This window comes from Sapajus apella, unplaced genomic scaffold, assembly GCF_009761245.1.
Source record: "Sapajus apella isolate SASKATOON/1434 unplaced genomic scaffold, GSC_monkey_1.0 scaffold36, whole genome shotgun sequence".
Lineage (NCBI taxonomy): Eukaryota > Metazoa > Chordata > Mammalia > Primates > Cebidae > Sapajus > Sapajus apella.
The window spans coordinates 9,082,379-9,105,495 of record NW_022436976.1 but is presented as its reverse complement, the minus strand read 5'-3'; the positions used below and the strand labels follow the sequence as shown (position 1 = coordinate 9,105,495).

General features: G+C 40.6%; 2 protein-coding genes across 2 annotated transcripts in view; one reads left to right on the top strand and one right to left on the bottom strand.

Annotated features, from left to right (window-relative positions):
- Positions 1 to 23,117, top strand: part of AK5 (adenylate kinase 5) — a 298,444-nt gene that overhangs the window by 27,353 nt on the left and 247,974 nt on the right. The gene's annotated exons all lie outside the window — the stretch shown is intronic.
- On the bottom strand, positions 22,320 to 22,918 carry LOC116563814 (60S ribosomal protein L29-like). The gene has a single exon (XM_032296560.1). It carries the CDS (start codon positions 22,901 to 22,903, stop codon positions 22,427 to 22,429), a length of 477 nt encoding a protein of 158 aa, XP_032152451.1. The 5' UTR covers positions 22,904 to 22,918; the 3' UTR covers positions 22,320 to 22,426.

Here is a 23,117-nt window from a genome sequence, read left to right as displayed (position 1 = left end):
GTGGCCTATCTCTCTCTTTAGCTCTAATATTTCCTTTATCTATCTGGGTGCCCCATGTTGGGTGCATATATATTTAAAATTATATATTCTCTTGCTGAATTGACCCCTTTTCATTATATAGTGACTTTCTTAGTCTCATCTTACAGTTTTTGTCTTGAAATCTATTTTGTCTGATACAAGTATAGCAACTTCTCTTTTTTGGTTTCCTTTGGCATGGAATATCTTTTTCCATCTTTTTATTTTCAGGGTATATGTGTCATTATAGGTGAAGTGTGTTTCATGTAGGCAGCATATCAGTGGGTCTTGTTTTTTTCATCTATTCAGCCACTCTATGTCTTTTGATTGGAGAGTCTAGTCCATTTGCATTCAGTGTTATTATTGATAAGTAGGGAATTACACTCCTGCCATTTCATTATTTGTTTTCTCTCTTTTTTTTAAATTGCATTTTAGGTTTTGGAGTACATGTGAAAGACATGCAAGGTTGTTGCATAGGTACACACATGGCAGTGTGATTTGCTGCCTTCCTCCCCATCACCTATATCTGGCATTTCTCCCCACGCTATCTCTCCCCAATTCCCCACCTCCTACTGTCCCTCCCCTATTTCCCTCCGACAGACCCCAGTGTGTGATGCTCCCCTCCCTGTGTCCATGTGTTCTCATTGTTCAGCACCCGCCTATGAGTGAGAACATGTGGTGTTTGATTTTCTGTTCTTGTGTCAGTTTGCTGAGAATGATGGTTTCCAGGTTCATCCATGTCCCTACAAAGGACATGAACACATCGTTTTTGATGGCTACATAGTATTCCATGGTGTATAAGTGCCACATTTTCTCTGTCCAGTCTATCATCGATGGGCATTTGGGTTGATTCCAGGTCTTTGCTATTGTAAATAGTGCTGCAATGAACATTCTTGTGCATGTGTCCTTATAATAGAACGATTTATAATCCTTTGGATATATACCCAGTAATGGAATTGCAGGGTCAAATGGAATTTCTATTTCTAGGTCCTTGAGGAATCGCCACACTGTCTTCCACAATGGTTGAACTAATTTACACTCCCACCAACAGTGTAAAAGTGTTCCTATTTCTCCACATCCCCTCCAGCATCTGTTGTCTTCAGATTTTTTAATGATCGCCATTCTAACTGGCATGAGATGGTATCTAAATGTAGTTTTGATTTGCGTTTCTCTAATGACCAGTGATGATGAGCATTTCTTCATATGTTTGTTGGCCTCATGTATGTCTTCTTTTGTAAAGTGTCTGTTATATCCTTTGCCCACTCTTGAATGGGCTTGTTTTTTCCTTGTAAATCTGTTTTAGTTCTTTGTAGATTCTGGATATCAGCCCTTTGTCAGATGGGTAGATTGCAAAATTTTTTTCCCATTCTGTTGGTTGCCGATTCACTCTAATGACTGTTTCTTTTGCTGTGCAGAAGCTGTGGAGTTTGATTAGGTCCCATTTGTCTATTTTGGCTTTTGTTGCCAATGCTTTTGGTGTTTTGGTCATGAAGTCCTTGCCTGTGCCTATGTCCTGAATGGTTTTGCCTAGATTTTCTTCTAGAGTGTTTATGGTGTTAGGTCGTTTAAGTCTTTAATCCATCTGGAGTTAACTTTAGTGTAAGGTGTCAGGAAGAGGTCCAGTTTCTGCTTTTTGCATATGGCTAGCCAGTTTTCCCAACACAATTTATTAAACAGGGAATCCTGTCCCCATTGCTTGTTTTTGTCAGGTTTGTCAAAGATCAGATGGTTGTATATGTGTGGCATTGCCTCCGAGGCCTCTGTTCTGTTCCATTGGTCTATATCTCTGTTTTGGTACCAGTACCACGCTGTTTTGATTACTGTAGTCTTGTAGTATAGTTTGAAGTCCGGTAGTGTGATGCCTCCAGTTTTGTTCTTTTTGCTTAGAATTGACTTGGCTATGCGGGCTCTCTTTTGGTTCCATGTGAAGTTTAAGGTAGCTTTTTCCAGTTCTGTGAAGAAGGTCGTTGGTTGCTTGATGGGGATACCATTGAATTTGTAAATTATTTTGGACAGTATGGCCATTTTCATGACATTGATTCTTCCTAACCATGAACATGGAATGTTTCTCCACCTTTTTGTGTCCTCTCTTATTTCATTGAGCAGTGGTTTGTAGTTCTCCTTGAAGAGGTCCTTTATGTTCCTTGTTAGTTGTACTCCTAGGTATTTTATCCTCTTTGTAGCAATTGTGAATAGCAGTTCACTCTTGATTCAGCTCTGTTTAAGTCTGTTATTGATATATAGGAATGCTTGTGATTTTTGCACATTGATTTTGTATCCTGAGATTTTGCTGAAGTTGCTTATCAGTTTCAGGAGATTTTGGGCTGAGACAATGGGGTCTTATAGATGTACAATCATGTCGTCTGCAAATAGAGACAATTTGACTTCCTTCTTTCCTAATTGAATATCTTTTATTTCTTTTTCTTGCCTGATTGCTCTGGCTAGAACTTCCAATACTATATTGAATAGGCATGGTGAGAGAGGGCATCCTTGTCTAGTACCAGATTTCAAAGGGAATGCTTCCAGTTTTTGCCCATTCAGTATGTTATTGGCTGTTGGTTTGTTGTAAATACCTTTTATTATTTTGAGATATGTTCCATAAATACCTAGTTTATTGAGGGTTTTTAGCATAAAGGGCTGTTGAATTTTGTCAAAGGCCTTCTCTGCATCAATTGAGAAAATCGTGTGGTTTTTGTCTTTGGTTCTGCTTATGTGGTGAATTATGTTTATAGAGTTGCGTGTATTGAACCAGCCTTGCATCCCCGGGATGAAGCCTGCTTGATCATGGTGGATAAACTTTTTGATGTGCTGCTGCAATCAGTTTGCCAGTATTTTATTGAAGATTTTTGCATCTATGTTCATCATGGATATTGGCCTGAAGTTTTCTTTTCTTGCTGAGTCTCTGCCGGGTTTTGGTATCAGGATGATGTTGGTCTCATAAAATGATTTGGGAAGGATTCTCTCTTTCTGGATAGTTTGGAATAGTTTCAGAAGGAATGGTACCAGCTCCTCTTTGTATGTCTGGTAGAATTCAGCTGTGAACCCATCTGGACCTGGGCTTTTTTTGGTTGGTAGGCTCTTAATTGCTGCCTCAACTTCTGCCCTTGTTATTGGTCTATTCAGGGTTTGGACTTCTTCCTGGTTTAGGCTTGGGAGGATGCAAGTGTCTGGTAATTTATCCATTGCTTCCAGGTTTACTAGTTTATGTGCATAGAGTTGTTTGTAATAATCTCTGATGATGGTTTGAGTTTCTGTGGAATCTGTGGTGATATCCCATTTATTGTTTTTTATTGCATCTATTTGATTATTCTCTCTTTTCTTTTTTATTAATCTGGCTAGTGGTCTGTCTATTTTGTTGATCTTTTCAAAAAGCCAGCTCCTGGATTTATTGATTTTTTGAAGGGTTTTTGTGTCTCTAATCTCCTTCAGTTCTACTCTGATCTTAGTTATTTCTTGTCTTCTGCTAGCTTTTGAGTTTTTTTGATCTTGCTCCTCTAGCTCTTTCAATTTTGATGATGGGATGTCAATTTTAGATATTTCCTTGCTTCTCATGTGGGCACTTATTGCTATATATTTTCCTCTAGAGACTGCTTTAAATGTGTCCCAGAGATTCTGGTACATTGTGTCTTCTTTCTCGTTCATTTTGAAGAACATCTTTATTTCTGCCTTCATTTCATTGTTTATCTAGTCAACATTCAAGAGCCAGTTGTTCAGTTTCCATGAAGCTGTGCAGCTCTGAGTTAGTTTCTGAATTCTGAGTTCTAACGTGATTGCACTATGGTCTGAGAGACTGTTTATTATGATTTCCATTCTTTTGCATTTGCTGAGGAGTGATTTACTTCCAATTATGTGGTCAATTTTAGAGTAGGTATGATGTGGTGCTGAGAAGAATGTATATTCTGTGGATTTGGGGTAGGGAGTTCTGTAAATGTCTATTAGGTTTGCTTGGTCGAGGCTTGAGTTCAAGTCCTGGACATCCTTGTTAATTTTCGATCTTGTTGATCTGTCTAATATTGACAAAGGGGTGCTAAAGTCTCCCAGTATTATTGTGAGGGAGTCTAAGTCTCTTTGTAGGTCATTAAGAACTTGCTTTATGTATCTGGGTGCTCCTGTATTGGGAGTGTATATCTTTAGGATCCTTAACTCTTCTTGTTGCATTGATCCTTTTACCATTATGTAATATCTTTCTTTGTCTCTTTTGATCTTTGTTGGTTTAAAATCTATTTTATCAGAGATGAGAATTGCAACTCCTGTTTCTTTTTTGCTCTCCATTTGCTTGGTAAATCTTCCTCCATCCCTTTATTTTGAGCCTTTGTGTATCCTTGCATGTGAGATGGGTTTCCTGGTTACAGCACACCGACGGGTTTTAGCTTTTTATCCAATTTGCCAGTCTGTGTCTTTTGATTGGGGCATTTAGCCCATTTACATTTAGGGTTAATATTGTTATATGTGAATTTGATACTGACATTTTGATGCTAGCTGGCTGTTTTGCCCATTAGTTGATGAAGTTTCTTCATTGTGTCAGTGCTTTTTACCATTTGGTACATTTTTGGAATGGCTGGTAGTGGTTGTTCCTTTCTATGTTTGGTGCTTCTTTCAGGAGCTCTTGTAAAGCAGGCCTGGTGGTGATGAAATCTCTGAGTAATTGCTTGTTTGTAAAGGATTTTATTTCTCCTTCACTTATGCAGCTTAGTTTGGCTGGATATGAAATTCTGTGTTGAAAGTTCTTTTCTTTAAGGATGTTGAATATTGGCCCCCACTCTCTTCTGGCTTGTACGGTTTCTGCTGAGAGATCTGCTGTGAGTCTGATGGGCTTCCCTTTGTGGGTAACCTGACCTTTCTCTCTGGCTGACCTTAGCATTTTCTCCTTCATTACGACCCTGGTGAATCTGACTATTACGTGCCTTGGGGGTTGCTCTTCTTGAGGAATATCTTTGTGGTGTTCTCTGTATTTCCTGGACTTGAATATTGGCCTTTCTTGCTAGGTTGGGGAAGTTTTCCTGGATAATATACTGAAGAGTATTTTCCAGCTTGGATTCATTCTCTCCCTCACATTTATGTACACCTGTCAAACTTAGATTAGGTCTTTTCACATAGTCCCATATTTCTTGGAGACTTTGTTGATTCCTTTTCACCCTTTTTTCTCTAATCTTGGCTTCTCATTTGATTTCATTGAGTTGATTTTTGACTTCTGATATCCTTTCCTCTGCTTGGTCAATTTGGCTGTTGAAACTTGTGTATGCTTCGCAAAGTTCTCGTGTTGTGTTGTTCAGCTCCATCAATTCACTTATATTCCTCTCTAAGTTGTTTATTCTCATTAGCATTTCATCAAATCTTTTTTCAAGGTTCTTAGTTTCTTTGCATTGGGTTAGAACATGTTCTTTTAGCTCAGCAGAGTTTCTTATTACCCACCTTCTGAAGCCTGTTTCTGTCAATTCATCACACTCATTCTCCATCCAGCCTTGTTCCCTTGCTGGTGAGGAGTTGTGATCCCTTATAGGAGGAGAGGCGTTCTGTTTTCGGGTGTTTTCATCCATTTTGCACTGGTTTCTTCCCATCTTTGTGGATTTATGCACATGTCATCTTTGTAGTTGTTAACTTTCAGATTGGGTCTCTGAGTGGACGTCCAGTTTGTTGATGATGAAGTTATTTCTTTCTGTTTCTTAGTTTTCCTTCTAACATTCAGGCCCCTCTGCTGTAGGACTGCTCAGGTCCACTCCAGACTGTGCTTTCCTGGGGATCACCTGCAGTGGCGGCAGAACAGTAAGGGTTGCTGCCAGTTTCTTCTTCTGCTATCTTTGTCCCAGAAGGATACCTGCCTGATGTCAGTCTGCACTCTCCTTTATGAGGTGACTCTTTGGATATATGGGGTTCAGGGAGCTGCTTGAGGAGACAGTCTGTCCTTTATAGGAGATCAGGTGCTGAGCTGTGAGCTCTGTTGTTCATTCAGAGCTGCTGGGTGGGTACGTTTAAGTCTGCTGCAGCAGAACTCATAACCCCCCCTTTTTTTCCCCGGTGCTCTGTTCTGGGGAGATAGGGCTTTATTTATAAGTTTCTGTCTTGCTGCTGCCTTTTTTCAAGGCTGCCGTGCCCAGGCAGGAGGCAGCCCAGTCACTGTCTGTCTGCAGAGGCTTTGCTGAGCTGCTGTGGGCTCTGCCCAGCTGCCATGTGAACTTCCCTGCAGTCCTATTTATAGGGGTATAGTTAGAACTGCCTTGGCAATGGTGGCCCACTTCTGTAATGGCAGACTCTCTCTGTAATGGTGGGCTGCCTTGGCAATAGCGGGCTGCCTTGGCAATGGCGGGCTGCCTCAGCAATGGCGGACTACCTCCGTAGTGGTAGTCTGCCTCGGTAATGGCGGATGCCCCTCCTCCACAGGTGCTGGACCATCCCAGGTTCAGCTGTGCTTGCTGTGAAACTCTCAACCCAGAGCATTTCAGATTGCTGTTTTTTTTTGTGGGGGTGGGACCAGCCGAGCCTGATCACCTGGCTCCCTGCCTCAGACCTCCTTTTTTTTTTTTTTTTTTTTTCACTTGAATGGGTGACTCTGTCTCCCAGGTGTTCCAGTCGCCTGTTGAAAAGGTGCCGGGATCTGTGTGATTTCCTGTGCAGCGACACACAGCGCCGGCTGAAACAGCCGTGCTGAGATTTATGGCGCTTTTTTTGTCCAGGAATCTCCTGACCTGGCTCCCTGTTTCAGTCCCATTTTTTATCAGTTCAGTGGGCGATTCTGTCTCCCAGGAGCTCCAATCGCCAGCTGAAAGGGCACCTGGACCTTTGTATTTTGTGCGGAGACCCACCGTGCTGGCCAAAACAGCCATGCCGGCCACCCATGGGGCTCCTCCGCCAGGGAATCTCCTGGTCTGTGGGCAATAAAAATCCGTCTCTAAAGGCGATGTCCCTCCGTGCTGTCACTGGGAGCTGGAATCCTGAGCTGCTCCTAATCAGCCATCTTGGATCTGTCCCCCCCTCCTTTTTTTCTGGTCTTCTCTTCCTTTTTCTTGCATTCATGTTTTCTTTTAGTGAAGATGGTTTTCTCTGGTGATACCATTTAGGTTCTACCTCTTTATTTTTTTTGTGTATCCATTGTATGTTTTTTGATTTGAGTTTACCACGAGGCTTGCAAATACTATCTTATAATGATTATTTTAATGTAACGCTATTTGCAAAAACAAACAAGCAAAAAGAAAACAAATGTAAACTCACCTTAACTTTGTTTTAAACTTTTTGTTGTTTCTACTTATATCTTATTGTACTATGTCTTGAAAAGTTATTGTTGTTATTTTTGACGGTTTGTGATTTAGTCTTTCTACTTAGGATAAGAGTAGTTTACATACCACAGCTACAGTGTTACACTATTCTGTTTTTCTGTGTACTTACTGTTACCAGATAGTTTTGTACCTTCATATGATTATTTACTGCTCAATAATGTCCTTTTTTCTCTGACTGAAGTATTCCTGTTAGCATTTCTTTTAGGACAGGCCTGGTCATGATGAAATTCCTCAGCCTCCATTTGTCTGGGAAAGTCTTTATTTCTCCTTTATATTTGAAGGCTATTTTCACCAGATATATTATTCTAGGGTAAAAGGTTTTTTCTTCAACATTTAAAATATACTACTCTCTCCTGGCTGGTAAAGTTTCCACTGAGAAGTCTACTGACAGATGTATTGGAGCTCCAGGGTATATTATTCATTTCTTTTTTTCTTGTTGCTTTTAGGATCCTATCTATCCTTGACCTTTGGAAGTTTGATTATTAAATGCCTTGAAGTAGTCTTCTTTGGGTTAAATCTGCTTGGTGTTCTAGAACTTTCTCGTACTTGGATATCGATATCCTTCTCTTGATTTAGGAGTTCTCTGTAATTATCCCTTTGAATAAACTTTCTACCCCACCTCTTTCTTTACCTCCTCTTTAAGACCAATAACTGTTACATTTGCCCTTGTGAGGCCATTTTCTAGATCCTATAGGTATGTTTCATTGTTTTTATTCTTTTTTTCTTTTGTCTTTTCTGACCATGTATTTTCAAATAGCCTCACTTCATGCTCACTAATTCTTTTGCTTGCTTGACCAATTCTGTTATTAAAGGACTGTGATGCATTTTTCAGTATGCCAGTTGCATTTTTCAGCTCCAAAATTTTTGCTTGATTCTTCAATCTCTGTTAAATTTATCTGCTAGAGTTCTAAATTTCTTCTCTGTGTTATCTTGAATTTCTTTAAGTTTCCTCAACACAGCTGTTTTGAATTCTCTGTCTTAAAGGTCACATATCTCTGTTTCTCCAGGATTAGTCCCTGGTGCCTTATTTAGTTCATTTGTTAAGGTCACATTTTCCTGGATGGTGCTGATGCTAGTAGATGTTCTTTGGTGTCTGGGCATTGAAGAGTTAGTTACTGTAGTCTTCACTGTCTGGGCTTATTTGTAACTGTCCTTCTTGGGGGCGCTTTCCAGATATTTGAAAGGTCTTGAGTGTTATGATCTAAGCTGATTCTGCTTTATGGGGCACCCCAAGCCCAGTAACGCTGTGGTTTGTGCAGACTCATGGAGGTACTGCGTTGATGATCTTGGATAAGATCTGGCACAATTTTCTGGATTACTATGCAAAGACTCTTGTTCTCTTCCCTTAGTTTCTCTGACACACAGTCTGTCTGTCTGTCTGTCTCTCTCTCTCTCTGTTCTGAGTCACCTAACACTGGGGGTGGAGTGACACAAGCACCCCTCTGGCTACCACGGCTATAACTGTACTGGGTCAGACTCAAAGCCAACAGAGTGCTGAGTCTCTCCCACTGTAACCACTCCCTGGCTGCTGCCTGTGATCACTCAAGGTCCCTAGGCTCTACAATCAGCAAGTAGCAAAGCCAGCCTGGCCTGTGTCCTTCCCTTCAGGGTGGTGAGGTGGCTGAAACCCCAAGTAGCCAGAAGTACCATCTGGGAATCTGGGACCAGAGTCAAAAACCTTAGAAGTCTACCTGGTATTCTCTTGTATTTCAGCTAAGCAGGCACTCAAACCACAAGATACAGTCCTGCCCACTTTTCCCTCCTCTTTCCAAAGGCAGAGGAGACTCACCCTATACGTACCGCTACCCCTGGCCATGAGGAATACTATCAGACTATCACCAATGGGTTCCCTTAAGGCCCAGGGTCTCTTAAGTCAGCTTGTATGAATGCTGCCTAGCCTGGGATTCACCCTTTAGAGTCGTGGACTTTCCTCTAGCACAGGACAGGTCTAAAAATGCCATCCAAGAATTAAGTCCTATAATTGGGGATGCCAAGAGCCCACCTGGTGCTCTACTCCCTGTAGCAATGTTGGTTCCTGAAACCTGCAAGTCTCAGAGGCTCACTAAGGCCCTTGATCTAGTACCTGGGTATTGCTCCTGGTTATTCAGGGCCTAAGGGCTCTTCAGTTAGCAGGTGATGAATGCTTTTGGGAATGAGTTCTTTCCTTCAAGGCAGTGGATTCTCTTCTGGCCCAGGGTGTGTCTAGAAACATCATTTGGGAGGTAAGGCCTAGAATGGCAGCCTCATGACTCTGGCCAGCACCCTATCCTGCTGTGGCTAAGCTGGTATCCAAGATGCAAGACAAAGTCCTCCCAACTCTTCCCTCTGCTCTCCTTAAGCAGAAGAAAGGGGTCTGTTTTTGGAGCTCTGAGTTGTGTGCAGTCTGAGATTAGGGAAGGAGTGATGCCAGCACTCCCTTGGATGCCCCAGCTGGTGTCTCAGTATGTCACATCCCCCCACCAACCACCGTATCACTGTTTCTGGGCCTAGTTCAGCCCTATGACTTGCCTATAAGTTGCAGTCCTTATGGCCTAGACTGCCTTTCAAGTTTACTTAGAGATTAGGAGCACTTTGACACTCAGTGGGTAGTGAGATTTGTGGGCATTCAAGTTCTGACTGCTGGGATTGGTGATTCCCCTCTGATTAGGGCTGATTTAAATGCCCCTCTGTGGACAGACATTAGCTGGGTTTGGTCTGGTTTCCCTTTCTGTTCTAAGAGAACAATGAGTTCAATGCCTCACAACTGCTGTGTTCTCCCTCCCCGGCACCCAGAGAGGCTCTCAGAACTACACCGCCACCTCTGCAGATGAGGGAGGGGTGGCATCTGCGATTCAGGACTATTTTTTCTATCTTGTCAGTACCACTTTCAGCAATATACAGTTAAAACCAGGTACTCTTAGTGCTCACCTGGTTTTTGGTTCTCATGAAGGCGTTTTTTTCTGTGTAGATAGTCATTAAGTTAGTGTCTTTGCAATAGCGATGACAGTGGAGACGTCTATTCTGCCGCCTTGCTCTGCCTCAGGTCTATGCTCAATTTCTTAAGTCCCAGAAACATAATTTCTCACACTTCATTGATGAGAACTTAAGTCACATGTTTTATCTTGACTATAAAGGAAGTGGGAAATGTGATCAAGTGGTCAGTCATAGCTCTCTACAGAGGTGTTACTGTGGAAGAAAGGAAAACAGGTTTCAGTAGACAACTGGGAGTCTCTACAACAAGCTGCTTGCTGTGTCGCTGTGCGTAGTGCCATTTTCCCTGACTTCTCAGCCCAAGAGCTGAACTGTCCCAGTCCCCAGGCCTGTCATTTTAAAAGAAAAGGAGGATATAAGACTGTACTTATTACCATAGTAGCCCCCTGGTTGTACTTCTTGGCTTTGTATAGTAGTTTCTTCCTCTGTGGAAAAAAAAAATATATTTTTGTCACCTTTTGGCTTGATTGTTTAAAGGTCAGTGAGGGGAGAGGAATCAAGACGAGCAAGCATGGGAAGTCTGAGATCTTTTCACTGCCAACGGAACATACCGCTAGCCAAGATTTCACTAGATAGCCCAGAGTCCACAGTGAAACCCTAAGCAATGTGTTTTTAATAGGTTATAGAGTTTCATATTTCATGGAATGGGAGTGGGGAGAAAAGCTGAATTTCCATAGGGAGGATTTATTAACCAAATAGTAAACCTGAAACCAATAAGCACTCCATGACGTTATTATTGAAAATGGAGTTCAAGACCAGCCTGGGCAACATGGCAAAAGTACCTCTCTACAAAAAATTAGCTGGGTGTGGTGACATGTGCCTGTAGTCCCAGCTACTCAGAAGACTGAGATGGGAGAATCACTCGAGCCTGGGAGGCTGAGGCTGCAGTGAGCCAAGATGGTGCCATTGCACTCCAGCCTAGATGACAGAGTGAGATACTGTCTTAAAAAAAAGAGAGATAAGACAACCAAACACCACATGTTCTCACTTATAAGTGGGAGTTGAACAATGAGAACACATAGACACAGGGAGAGGACCAACACACACTGGGGCCTGCAGGGTGCTGGGGTGGGGATAGGGAGAGCATTGGGAAAAATAGCTCATGCATACTGCGCTTAATACCTAGGTGATGTGCGCAAACTACCATGGTACATGTTTACCTATGTACCTATGTACCTTGTACATCCTGCACATGTATCCTGGAACTTAAAAATAAAAATTGAGAAAAAAAAAAGAAAATGGAGGAGGGACGTCTACACCAAATCTATAAACACATGCAAGCACTCAAGTTGACAGCGATTAACAATATATTCAACCATCTGATCCCAGCTAATTTTCCTATTTTATATACCTGTCAACACATTTGACATGCTGTACCACTTCCTGTTTTTCACAGTGATCTGCTCCTGTTCTTTCCTCAGTGCTATTTATATAATTCTATAACTTGCTTTTTTCACTGTACATTCTGTTTTTGAGCTTATCTCTGCTGATACATATAGACCTAGCTCATCCTTATAACTATTTCATGTTACATTCTATAAATACATTGTATTGTACTAGTGAACATTCATGTTGCTTGAAAATTTATTACCAGCAATGTTGTGACCAACACCCTTGAACACTTCTCCCTTTGCATATGTCAAAAGATGTCTCAGGAGTATTCCTGCAAATGAATTTTTTTTAGGTTAGGAAAAAATCTCTATCCTAGAAAATATACATGCAACGTACATAAATATGTCGTATATGTAGTTTTAACTCTGTACTGTAGATTTTATTATTAAAAAGTGGTCTTATGAATTTATGATTACTATTTTTATGTATCCTCACCTCTCACCAGTACTTACCTTTTTATTTTAGCTTATCTGATGGATTAGAAATGTTTCTGTTTTGCCATTTTAATTTGTATTCTTCAAATTACTAGTGAACTGAAACACTTACACATCTGTTTTTTGGCCACTTGTATTTCCTTTTTTTGAGAACTGCCAAAACATAACCTTGCCCCGACTCTTTTTTTTTTTTTGTTAGATTGTTTGAGTTTTTAAAATCAATTTGGATGTTCTAGATTCTAATCCTTTGCTACTTATATCATAATATTTTCTTCCATTTATGTTTTTTCTCAGTCTTGTGTGAGATATATTTTATCCTACAGAAATTTTAAATTGGAAGTCGTGTATTTTTCATTATTTTCCCTTTGGCTTTTGCATTTGGATCTTAAGAAAGTGTTCCCCCTAGTCTCATAAAAACTTCTATAGTTTCTAGTATTTTTAGTTTTGTTTTAAAGGTCCAGGTATTTATTCTGTGTGCACTAACTCTTTTATATAGTGTGAGGTAGCAGTAAAATTTTATTGTATGTTTTAAATGGAAAATTAAAACATACAATAAAAGTTTTATAGTTTTTCATATAAAAAATCTTATAGTTTTGTTAGTTTTGTTCCTAAGTATAATAGTTTATAGGTTTGCTACTATTATTAATGAGCCACTTTTTTCTAACCAATTCTTAACACTCCATTTTTATAGAATTTGTTTTTGCGGGTATATCTGTTTGTCTCCCCAGACAGGCTTCTCTTCTGTTCTCTTTAAGGCAGAGCTGACTCATTCATGTTGTAAACTTCCTTCTTTTCTTCTTCCCTTCTTACCACTGCCACCTCCAGGACTCTCACACCTGCCTGCCAACTTAGCACATTCCTTTACTACACTGAGTTCGATTAAATATATGTTGATTTGAAGTGACAAATATTTGTGTCATGGGTATTCAGACAAAGGAAAGATTCAAGTGACTGCATAAAAAGTGATCTTGAGTTCAATTTTTGGGATCCTTATTTCGCAGATCCTCGTATAAATCAGTGGAGTTGATTATAGCATCAGTGAAGTATATTAGGTTTGACTCATCCTGTGCATACTGCTGGCTAATTTACTGACCCTCGTGTGGTGTTTTCCTTTGAAGAATGAAGATGATAATGTCTCACAGGATTGTCATGAAGATTAAATGAGATAAAATACCTATAGTTCTAGCGCAGTTTGTGGCTCATAGTAAACACTCTACAAAAGGATGTTTTTATTGTCATTAAACCATATTAAAGATAAACACTCCGTAGATTTATAAGGAGAAGGGCCAACTCTTCTCTTTCTTTTGTCAGAGCCTTCTTCCCCTGATATTTAATCCATTACTCATTGTCAGAGGCTTTGAAGGCAGAAGGACCAGGTTCCTTCTAGGGACTGTTTTTCAAATGATTGATGAAACTCTTAGAGGCCACCTTCAGGTATTAAAGGCTGCCCAGAACAGCTCTGATTTTGTTCTGTTCTGAGGTTCCATGTAAGACTTTGAAGGTTTTCTACTGCTAAGAATGCCCAGAAACTACTTTAGTGATCTGTCAGCTGGAGTCCTGGGACATTCACACCACTGCACAAGAAGCATTTGGAAGCCCACTAATGAGCACATCCCATCTCCTTCATCTCTTCCTCCCCTCTCCCCTACTGCTCCTGAAGCAAAAAAGAAATAATAATTCATCATTTACAGCCAGAAGGGATGATAATCCAGAGTTCCAAAATAACTCCATGGTAGGAGAACTAATATTAAGAAAGTATGTGCCAAGTGCCAGGCACCTGGCTGTGGTTTAAATACGTGATTATAATTCATGTCAGTCCCATGAGGAGGTTGTTGACAATCCCCTCTCTAACTCAGCATTGGGTGGTCTCACCCCTTCTAGGTACAGGGATATGGGTTGAGTTGTATAGTCGCTGTGCTTTTCACCAATTCTCCTATCCACTCTGCCTTCTAAGAATTGGTGCCTTAAGCAATGTAGGGCTGGGCATTGTGGCTCATGCCTGTAATTGGAGCACATTTGGAGGCCAAGGCAGGTGGATCACTTGAGGTCAGGATTTCAAGACCAGCCTGGCCAACATGGCAAAACCCTGTCTCTACTAAAAATATAAAATTTAGCCAGGCTTGGTAGTGCGTGCCTGTAATCCCAGCTACTTGGAAGGCTGAGGCAAGAGAATTGCTTGAACCCCGGAGGTGGAGGTTGCAGTGAGGCAAGATCACACCACTGCACTCCAGCCTGGGTGACAGAGTGAGACTCTGTCTCAAAAAAACAAAACAAAACAAAAAACTGGTCCCTTAAGCAATCTGCTTCATCCATTCACCACAGATGCAAACAGGACAGACAACCACAGAGCTGAGGTGTCCTCAAATACCCATCTTGGTTTTACATATTTAATAAAACCCCAAATCCCTCCACTGCGTGTATTGTCTTTTCTTTCCATCCAGTTTTTCTTCTGGTTTCTCCCTCTAAGGGGTTGATCCCGCAGTGTTCCTTTCTTCCCTGTCCTAATTAGGCTTGTGTATTCACTTGCATGTGATTTTAATGTGAGGAGTGGTTTGGTGTCCCCGGCTGACTTTTTTTTTTTTTTTTTTTTTTTTTTTGGAGACGGAGTTTCACTCTCGTTACCCAGGCTGGAGTGCAATGGCGCGATCTCGGCTCACCGCAACCTCCGCCTCCTGGGTTCAGGCAATTCTCCTGCCTCAGCCTCCTGAGTAGCTGGGATTACAGGCACGCGCCACCATGCCCAGCTAATTTTTTGTATTTTTAGTAGAGACGGGGTTTCACCATGTTGACCAGGATGGTCTCGATGGTCTCGATCTCTTGACCTCGTGATCCACCTGCCTCGGCCTCCCAAAGTGCTGGGATTACAGGCGTGAGCCACCGTGCCCGGCCCCCGGCTGACTTTTAAGAACCTATGCAGACCTTCCTTCATAATGATGCTGGTTAGCTCTCTTCCAAGTGTGTACCAAAAATGTTATTTCTGTGACCCAAATGTTGCAAAGATACAGACTTCTACTTTCTTTTGTATTTATAGACACTGACTGATGTCAAACTGACCTGATTTTTCCACCATTTCTATATTTTTTTATTCTGTTTTTGGTGCAAGAAAAGTATATTGGTTTTACAATATTTATATTTAAATGTATACATTTTATCCCTGATTTTTATCATGTTATCACTTTATTCCCCAACAGTAGCTGTCATTATTCCACTTTACAGGCAAGGAAACCAAGGCTTTGATGATAACTTGCATAAAGCCACCAGCAGGCAAGAACAAAGCTAGGCTTCCAATCTTGGAGGGCATACATACCCTAGACCACTAGCTTTCTCTAACCTTGAGGTCATAAACAGGCAGCCCTCAGGCTGAATGTGAGCTGCAGATAATCTTTTAGGTGTGTGCCAAGTTTTGAAATTGGGAGGTTACCTGTTAAAAAGCTGACTTTTGCTTTTCTTGAAAATTTTGGACATTTGGCAGCTTTGAGTCTGCATTCCTACATGTGAGTAGTGTCTGTTGTTAGGCAAGGTAGGTGCTGCCCAGTTCACAACAGCTTCCGTCCCTCCACACCCCAGCCCTCTGTCTTTTCCATCACCAGCCTGGTCCTCATAAGGCAATGGAGTCCATACTCCATAGCACACCCTGTCCTCCCCTGTCTCAGCTACGGCCCTCTGCTGGCACAACTGAGTCTGTAGGGCTGCTCTCTGTTCACTGGGGTAATGTAGCAGCTGCTGCCCTGATTCTTAGGCTCCTGTTACTTCTTTTTCAGTACAGCCTATGCCCTCACACAAAAATGCCAAATGCAGTCACCTCCTCTCCCTTATGCTGCTCCCTGCAGGGCATCTCCAGTCTAAAAAGATTTTCCCTAAAGACCCAGCCTGTAAGAAAGCAGAAGTCTGCCTCTGCCTGCCATGTATCTTCTGTGAGAAAATAAAGTGCAGAGCTAGCTGTTTGCTTGTTGGACAAAGGGGAAGAGGGGGAGAAATAATAAAATAATTATAGTCATAGTAATGACAATATTGAACATATATTGAGAATTTGTGTGCCATTGTTCTGAACCCATATATGTTAATATATTGATGTTGATCTTCTAAACAGTCTTACGATATGAATAAAAGAGTTGTTCCAAATTGACATGTGAGGAAATGGAGGCTGGGGAATCTGCTCCAAGTCCCAAAGCTATCAACAGGCAGAGGTGGGATTTGAACCCAGGCAGTCTAAGCAGGTCCTGAGGCTTCAGTCATAACTACCACCTACTTTTTTAGAAACATAGATTAATATGCTGGGATATTCTCTTGCTACAATTGTTGGACTTTTGTAACCTAAAATCCACTCATAGTAAATTAATCAAATGAACAAAGAAAAAGAAAAGACGAAGAGAATGGACCAAGATGATTTAAATACAATACATTTAAAGATATTATTTTTTGTACTTTTTAATGTAACTTAATTTAATTTTTAAATTGATATACAATAATATATATTTATGGAGTACAGAATGATGTTTCAGTACATATAGTGTATAGTGATCAAATCAGGGTGATTAGCATAATCTCAAACATTTATTATTTCTTTATGTTGGGAACATTCAATATCCTCCATCTTCCTTCTAGGTATTTGAAATTATATAATATATTTATTATTAAGTATAGTCATCCTACAATGGTATAGAACACTAGAACTTATTCCACCAATCTAGCTATAATTTTGAAAAGGTACTATTTAATTCTAGCAGGAGAATAAAGTGAGTGGGAAAGAAGAGAACAGCTGTACGGTCCATGGTATTCTAGATTATGAAATGACACAGGTATCTCAGGAGAAGACGAGAGATTTTCACATAATCCCGTCAAGAAGTTTCATTTAACAACAGATATTTTTAAAGCTGTTATCATGTTCTAGGCTATTGGACTTTGTTCTGGAAACACAAAGGTGAGTGAACAATGTACCCTTATGGTCAAATACATGTACATATAATCATGCATAATAGAGTATAGATACATACAATGTTTAGCATGTGGTCTCTTATATATATTTTTAAATTTTAAACTCTAATTTCAACTAGACAATACATTTAGGTAGTATTTTAAGGATGTAAAATTATATACACTGGAAACTCTCTCTTATTCTTGTCCCCAGGTACCTTCCCAGAAAGTAGACAATGTATCTTTCCAGAGATATTTTATACAAGGAAGCATGTGTATAGATTCTTGTTCTCACATTTTTGTTTTTTTCAGTTAATACATTTGGATATTCTCTGTACTTTTTTGATCATGCATACTACCAGTAAGTTATTTGAGCCATTATTACACATTAGAATGTGAATTATAAAACATACACAGAGAATATTTAAGAAGGAGAGATGAAGGTGAAATAACCAATAATTTTAGCAACTTATATTTTATTTTAGTATAAAAATATTTTATCTCATTAACATTTAAAATTAACATTTTAAGCGCAATGTGATTTAAAGTGAAACTACTTTGAAGAAACTTGGCTAAAATTTTATGAGACAGGATTCAAAGGTTCGATTAAAACTAAACTGACTGGCTAGTCATACTTGATTTTCTTTGTTGTTTTGTCACAAAAAAATGCCTCACCAAGATATGTAGATTCTGTAGGCGACAGGTGACTGATACAGTAGGTGCCACAGTGTCAGTTTATATGCTAAAGATTGGTGAAGCTTAATTTCTTCTGCTTGTTAAATTTAAAAAGTCAATTTTGAGCAGAATATCTAATATTTCTTTTGGCATCCCAAAAGAAGTAGGATGCATGCACCCTACTTAAGGAATCCCAGACTAGGGAATCGAACATGTCTGATACCTAACTTTCAGAGATCATGTTGGGGATGACACGGTGGTGCTTTTGTTTTCTAAGGTGTGAAGTATGCTGTTTATAAAAGTACTGATGCTTGGTGCTAGCAGACACGAAGCATTTTTACTTAGATCATATTGCAGTGGTCGTGATGGGAAAGTACTTTAAAGCCCCCATGACCCCCAAATGCCACTCTTACTCAGTTGCATTCCTTCTGGCTTCTTGAGTAAGGCGGAAAGGACTCCAGGAATTGCACTTAGGGAGGTTGTGGCCCTGGAGCAAACACAGCCCTTGTGACTTCCATTTGTCATGCATTGTGGGATGGAAGAGAGTAAGGCCCGCTGAAGCATGTAAAATGACTATCTGTTCTTTTTTTTTTTTCTTTTTGTGATTTCCTTTAGGATCTGTAATTTAGCCTTAGCATTGCCATTTAAAGGAGTCTAAAATAGAGCAAGTTCTGAGTTTGAGTCAGTGAGAGTGGATATATGAAAAATTCTCAACTAGATAAATATGGTTTTTAAAAAAAGCTTAGAGATAAAAGAAAATTAACCCTCGAAGGCTATCATCCTACTTGCATAGTGAATCGATATGACAAACTCATAATTTGATTTGCTGTTCCTAAGGGAGACAAATTTGATTGGCTCCTAAGGGAGAGTGATTTAATTTTAATTATGCAATATTTTTTCTAAGCATTAGCACTTTCTTGCAAAATATTAAAGAAAATGTTGATGCTTTTCCCTGGAACTGATGACTTACAAGCTTGTTTATAATTATTTAATAATTAGGTTTTGAAATTGATAATATATTAGTAGAAGATGATATTCATTTATTTTTATTGCAATGTGCTGTGACGCTATGAAAGGCCATTAAAATTAAACGGCTGATGAGATTTCTTTTTTTTTTTTTTTTTTGAGATGGAGTCTTGCTCTGTTGCCCAGGCTGGAGTACAGTTGTGCGATCTCAGCTCACTACAATCTCTACCTCCCAGGTTCAAGCTATTTTCCTGCCTCAGCCTCCTGAGTAGCTGGGATTACAGGCACGGGCCACTAATTTTTGTATTTTTAGTAGAGATGGGGTTTCACCATGTTGGTCAGGCTCAAACTCCTGGCCTCGTGATCCACCTTCCTTGGCCTTCCAAAGTGATGGGGTTATATGCATGAGCCACCACGCTAGACAGCCAAAGGCTGATGAGATTTTTATAATTGCCCTATGCCAAGTGGAGAGTCAATATCTAAACTTTGTACAAAGATGAAATCAGAGTCCTCTTTGACTTTGCCATGTATGTGAAGGCACAGTTGCTGCATAACAAATCAACCCCAAAACTTACTGGCTTAAAACAACAATAATTATGTATGATTTCACATGCATTCTATGGGTCAGGAAATTAAGAACTGCACAGCTGATTGGTTTCAACTCAGCATGGCTTTTGAGGTTGCATTTAAATCGTGATTGGAGTTGCAGTAATCTCAAAGTCTTCTCAATCTGTATGTTTCATTCTTGGTTTGGGAAGACTCAAGCTGTTGGGGGCTGGAACAGCTGAGGCTCCTCAGGTATCTCTTCTCCTCTCTCTGCATGGAAGGCTCAGGGTAGCTGCACTTCATAGTAGCTCAAGGCTCTAAAGGCATTAACTTGAGAGAGCCAGAAGGAAGCCCTATCACCTTTTCTAACCTAACTTCAGGACTCATATAGTGTCACTTCTATCACTTGCTATTTGTTGAGAACGAGCCACTAAGACTGGCCTATATTCAAAAGGAGGGGAATTAGAATCCATTTTTTTAAAATAGGAGGAGTGCAGAAAAAACACTTGTTGACAAGTTGTAAATCACAGCGCTATAAAGCTCAGTAAATAATAAATACCTGCCCATTTTTCACTTTGCTCATATGTGTCCCTTCCTTTCATTTTCATTCTTGCTAATCTTTTCATGCCAGGTGTTCAGTCCCATCTATTTGAACTTTTAGAGTCTTCTCTTAGCTACCTTTCCTCTCCTCATTCTTTCCACATCCAGTCTATCTTGTGTCCTGTGGCCAGACTAATCTTTCTAAAAGACCACTGCCATTAGTTCACCCCTTTGATTGAAAACCTTTCATGACAATTATTGTCCACAAATATGTTTCTCCCTATATGGTTTGATTCAGAATCAAGTGCATGTCTTGTTAAAAAAAAGTGGATACTGTCCAATCCTCTTGAGAGAATTACTGAATTAGAATATCTGGTGAGTGGAACCCAAGATTCTGCAAGTTTCCAAATCAGCAAGCTTTAGTAAAGTTTATTCTGAAACACATTAACATGCAAACTTTAGTTTAGTCTGTAATGGCACACAGTAGAGAGTCTCAGCCATAGCATGTTGTCATAGTTATGAAACAAGTGGTCTGTTGCCAATAATACTGAAGTACTGAAATAGGAGCATGGCAGCATCTGCTTGGCTTCAATCATGGTGAAATCTTTATTTTATTTTATTTTTAAAGTTTTTCTGTTTTTTTTTGAGTTTATTTATTTATTATACTTTAAGTTCTGGGGTACATGTGCAGATTGTGCAGGTTTGTTAACATAAGTATACATGTGCCATGGTGGTGGTTTGCTGCATCCATTGCCCTGTCATTTACATGAGGTATTTCTCCTAATGCTATACCTCTCCAATATCCCCACTCCCTGCTATTCCTTCCCTAGCCCCCCACTCTCCAGGCCCCGGTATATGATGTTCCCCTCCCTGTGTCTGTGTATTCTCATTGTTCAACACCCACTTGTAAGTGAGAACATGCAGTGTTTGGTTTTCTGAACTTGTGTCAGTTTGCTGAGAATGATGGTTTCCAGTTTCATCTATATCTCTGCAAAGGACATGAACTCATCCTTTTTTATGGCTACATAGTATTCCATGGTGTATATATGCCACATTTTCTTTATCCAGTCTGTCATTGATGGGCGTTTGGGTTCGTTCCCAGCCTTTGCTATTGTGAACAGTGGTGCAATAAACATACATGTGCATGTGTCTTTATAAAACAATGGTTTATAATCCTTTGGTTATATACCAGGTAATAAGATTGCTCGGTCAAATAGTATTTCTAGTTTTAGATCCTTGAGGAATCGCCACACTGTCTTCCACAATGGTTGAATTAATTTACACTTCCCAATCATGGTGAAATCTTAAAGGTGAAGCTGGCACTTCACATGGCTGGAGCAGGAGGAAGAAAGAGTTAGGGAGATGCTACACAATTGTAAACAACTAGATCTTATGAGCACTCACTCATTATACAGGAGCAAGTGGGGATGCTGCTAAATTATTCATGAGAACTTCACCCCCATAATCTAATCACCTCTCCCCAGGCCCCTTCTCCAACACTGGAGATTAAAATTTGACATGAGATTTCAGCAAGGACATGATTCAAATCATGTCATCAATAATGTCACCTTCCCTAGTCTTTACACTTTCTGACAGGAAGAGAAATTCCTTAGAATGTGAGGAATTTCAAGTCAGATGTGTTAATGTCTTTAGGTGCATGAGTCTCCTTGGAATCACTACCCTAAGCAATCTGATCTGAACAATCCAATCTGAGCAGGACCTGGCTTATGCTACCACTGTGCCTTCAATACACTTTCTTCTTGCTCCCTCATTGCTTGCCTCTCTTCAATGGGTCTTTTTTTGTCTGCTTGTCCAGTCTCCTCTTCTCTTGAATATCTTCCTTTAGGACCCTAAGCATTAAAGATTTCTCTCTACTCTCCACTTGTTCAGCACATTATGTTACAATCTGCAATATTTATATGGCGCTTATTGTGTAGTGCTTTATGTTGCTAATTATTAGTTCATCATATTGCTGTGTCAGGTTTCAGCAGGAAAGCAATAGCATACTCAAATAGCCTAAACAGCAGGGTGTTTAATGAAGGTGTGCATAGGACATGAGGAAAGAAGGGAAAGCTGTGCATGGGACAAACAACAAAAGATAGCTCAATACTGCAGTGCCACTGGAAGTGGGATTTGTTTCCATCCCTAGGCTTACAGGTTCAAGGAGGAGGAGGAGTTACTTGAACCCAGAAAAAGACAGATGTATGAAGAAAGGTTCCTTATGGGAGCCTTGACCTTCAGTAGAGAGAGGTAGCCAGCTCATGATGATTCCACAGGATGAGAACCAAGGGACTAAATATCAAGACTTTCTTCTCCCTTCCTCTGATCTCCTACTAATGCTTACCATTGGTCAAAAACAGCTGCAAGCCAGAGATCAAGAAAACCAATTTATATATTTCAGAAGAATCACAAGGGCACCGAATTGGGGAGAGAATAGTGTAGAATAGAGCTAGAGGGGCAAAGGGAAAATGGATCATTTTCAGATTCATTAAGGGCTGAAACTCTTTCATCTATTTTTTGTATTTCTCACTGCTCTGCAAGGCACTGCCTACAGCAGTTGTGGAATGACTGTGTCTTCATTTTTTTTTTTTCTCCCTCATCTTTATTTGTACAAATAGCACAGGAGGACCCCAGCCCCATGCAGATGGCAGCCCTGGGGTGTCGCACCAGTCCTTCTGTCCTCACGTTGGCAGACAGAGATATCTACTCTGAAGCCTTTGTAGGGACCTGGGCACCTTTGGGAGCCTGAGCTGGAACTGAAGCTGGAGCTGCAGCCTGGGCCTTGTTTTGATCCTTGGACTTGGCCTTGACTTTTGGCTGGCGGAGCCTGAGCCCCTTGGCAATGCGTGCACGAGCACGCTTCCCAAGCTTGGGGTGGGCAATGTAAGCAAGTCGATCAAGATTGCCGCTGACACCCCCCTTTGGGATCTTGGGCTTAACCTCCTTGGGCTTTACGAGAGCCTTGATGGCCTCGGCACGTGCACTCATGGCCTTGGCATTGTTGGCCTGTATCTTCTTTAGGCCCTTCTTGTTGTGCTTCTTGGCAAAGCGCATGTTCCTCAGGAACTTGGGGTCCACCCCCTTAAGAGATTCGTATCTTTGTGATCGGGGTTTCTTGATACCATTTCTGTGCCATTTTTGGGACTGGTTATGTGTTGTGTGGTTCTTGGACTTGGCCATGTCTGCACCTAAGCCACAGTTCCCGAAGCGCCTAGGACCAGAAGAGAAAGGAGCCACCGTGCAGCACGGGAAATAGGTCAACAGCACCGGTCTTCATTCTTTTATGCCAGCACACACTGGTTTTATTCCCCCAGAATGCCCCATAAGGATGAGTGACAAAAGGCTTCCTAGTGGTAACATTTTGTATTTTCTGCAGAGAGAGATTCACTCAAAC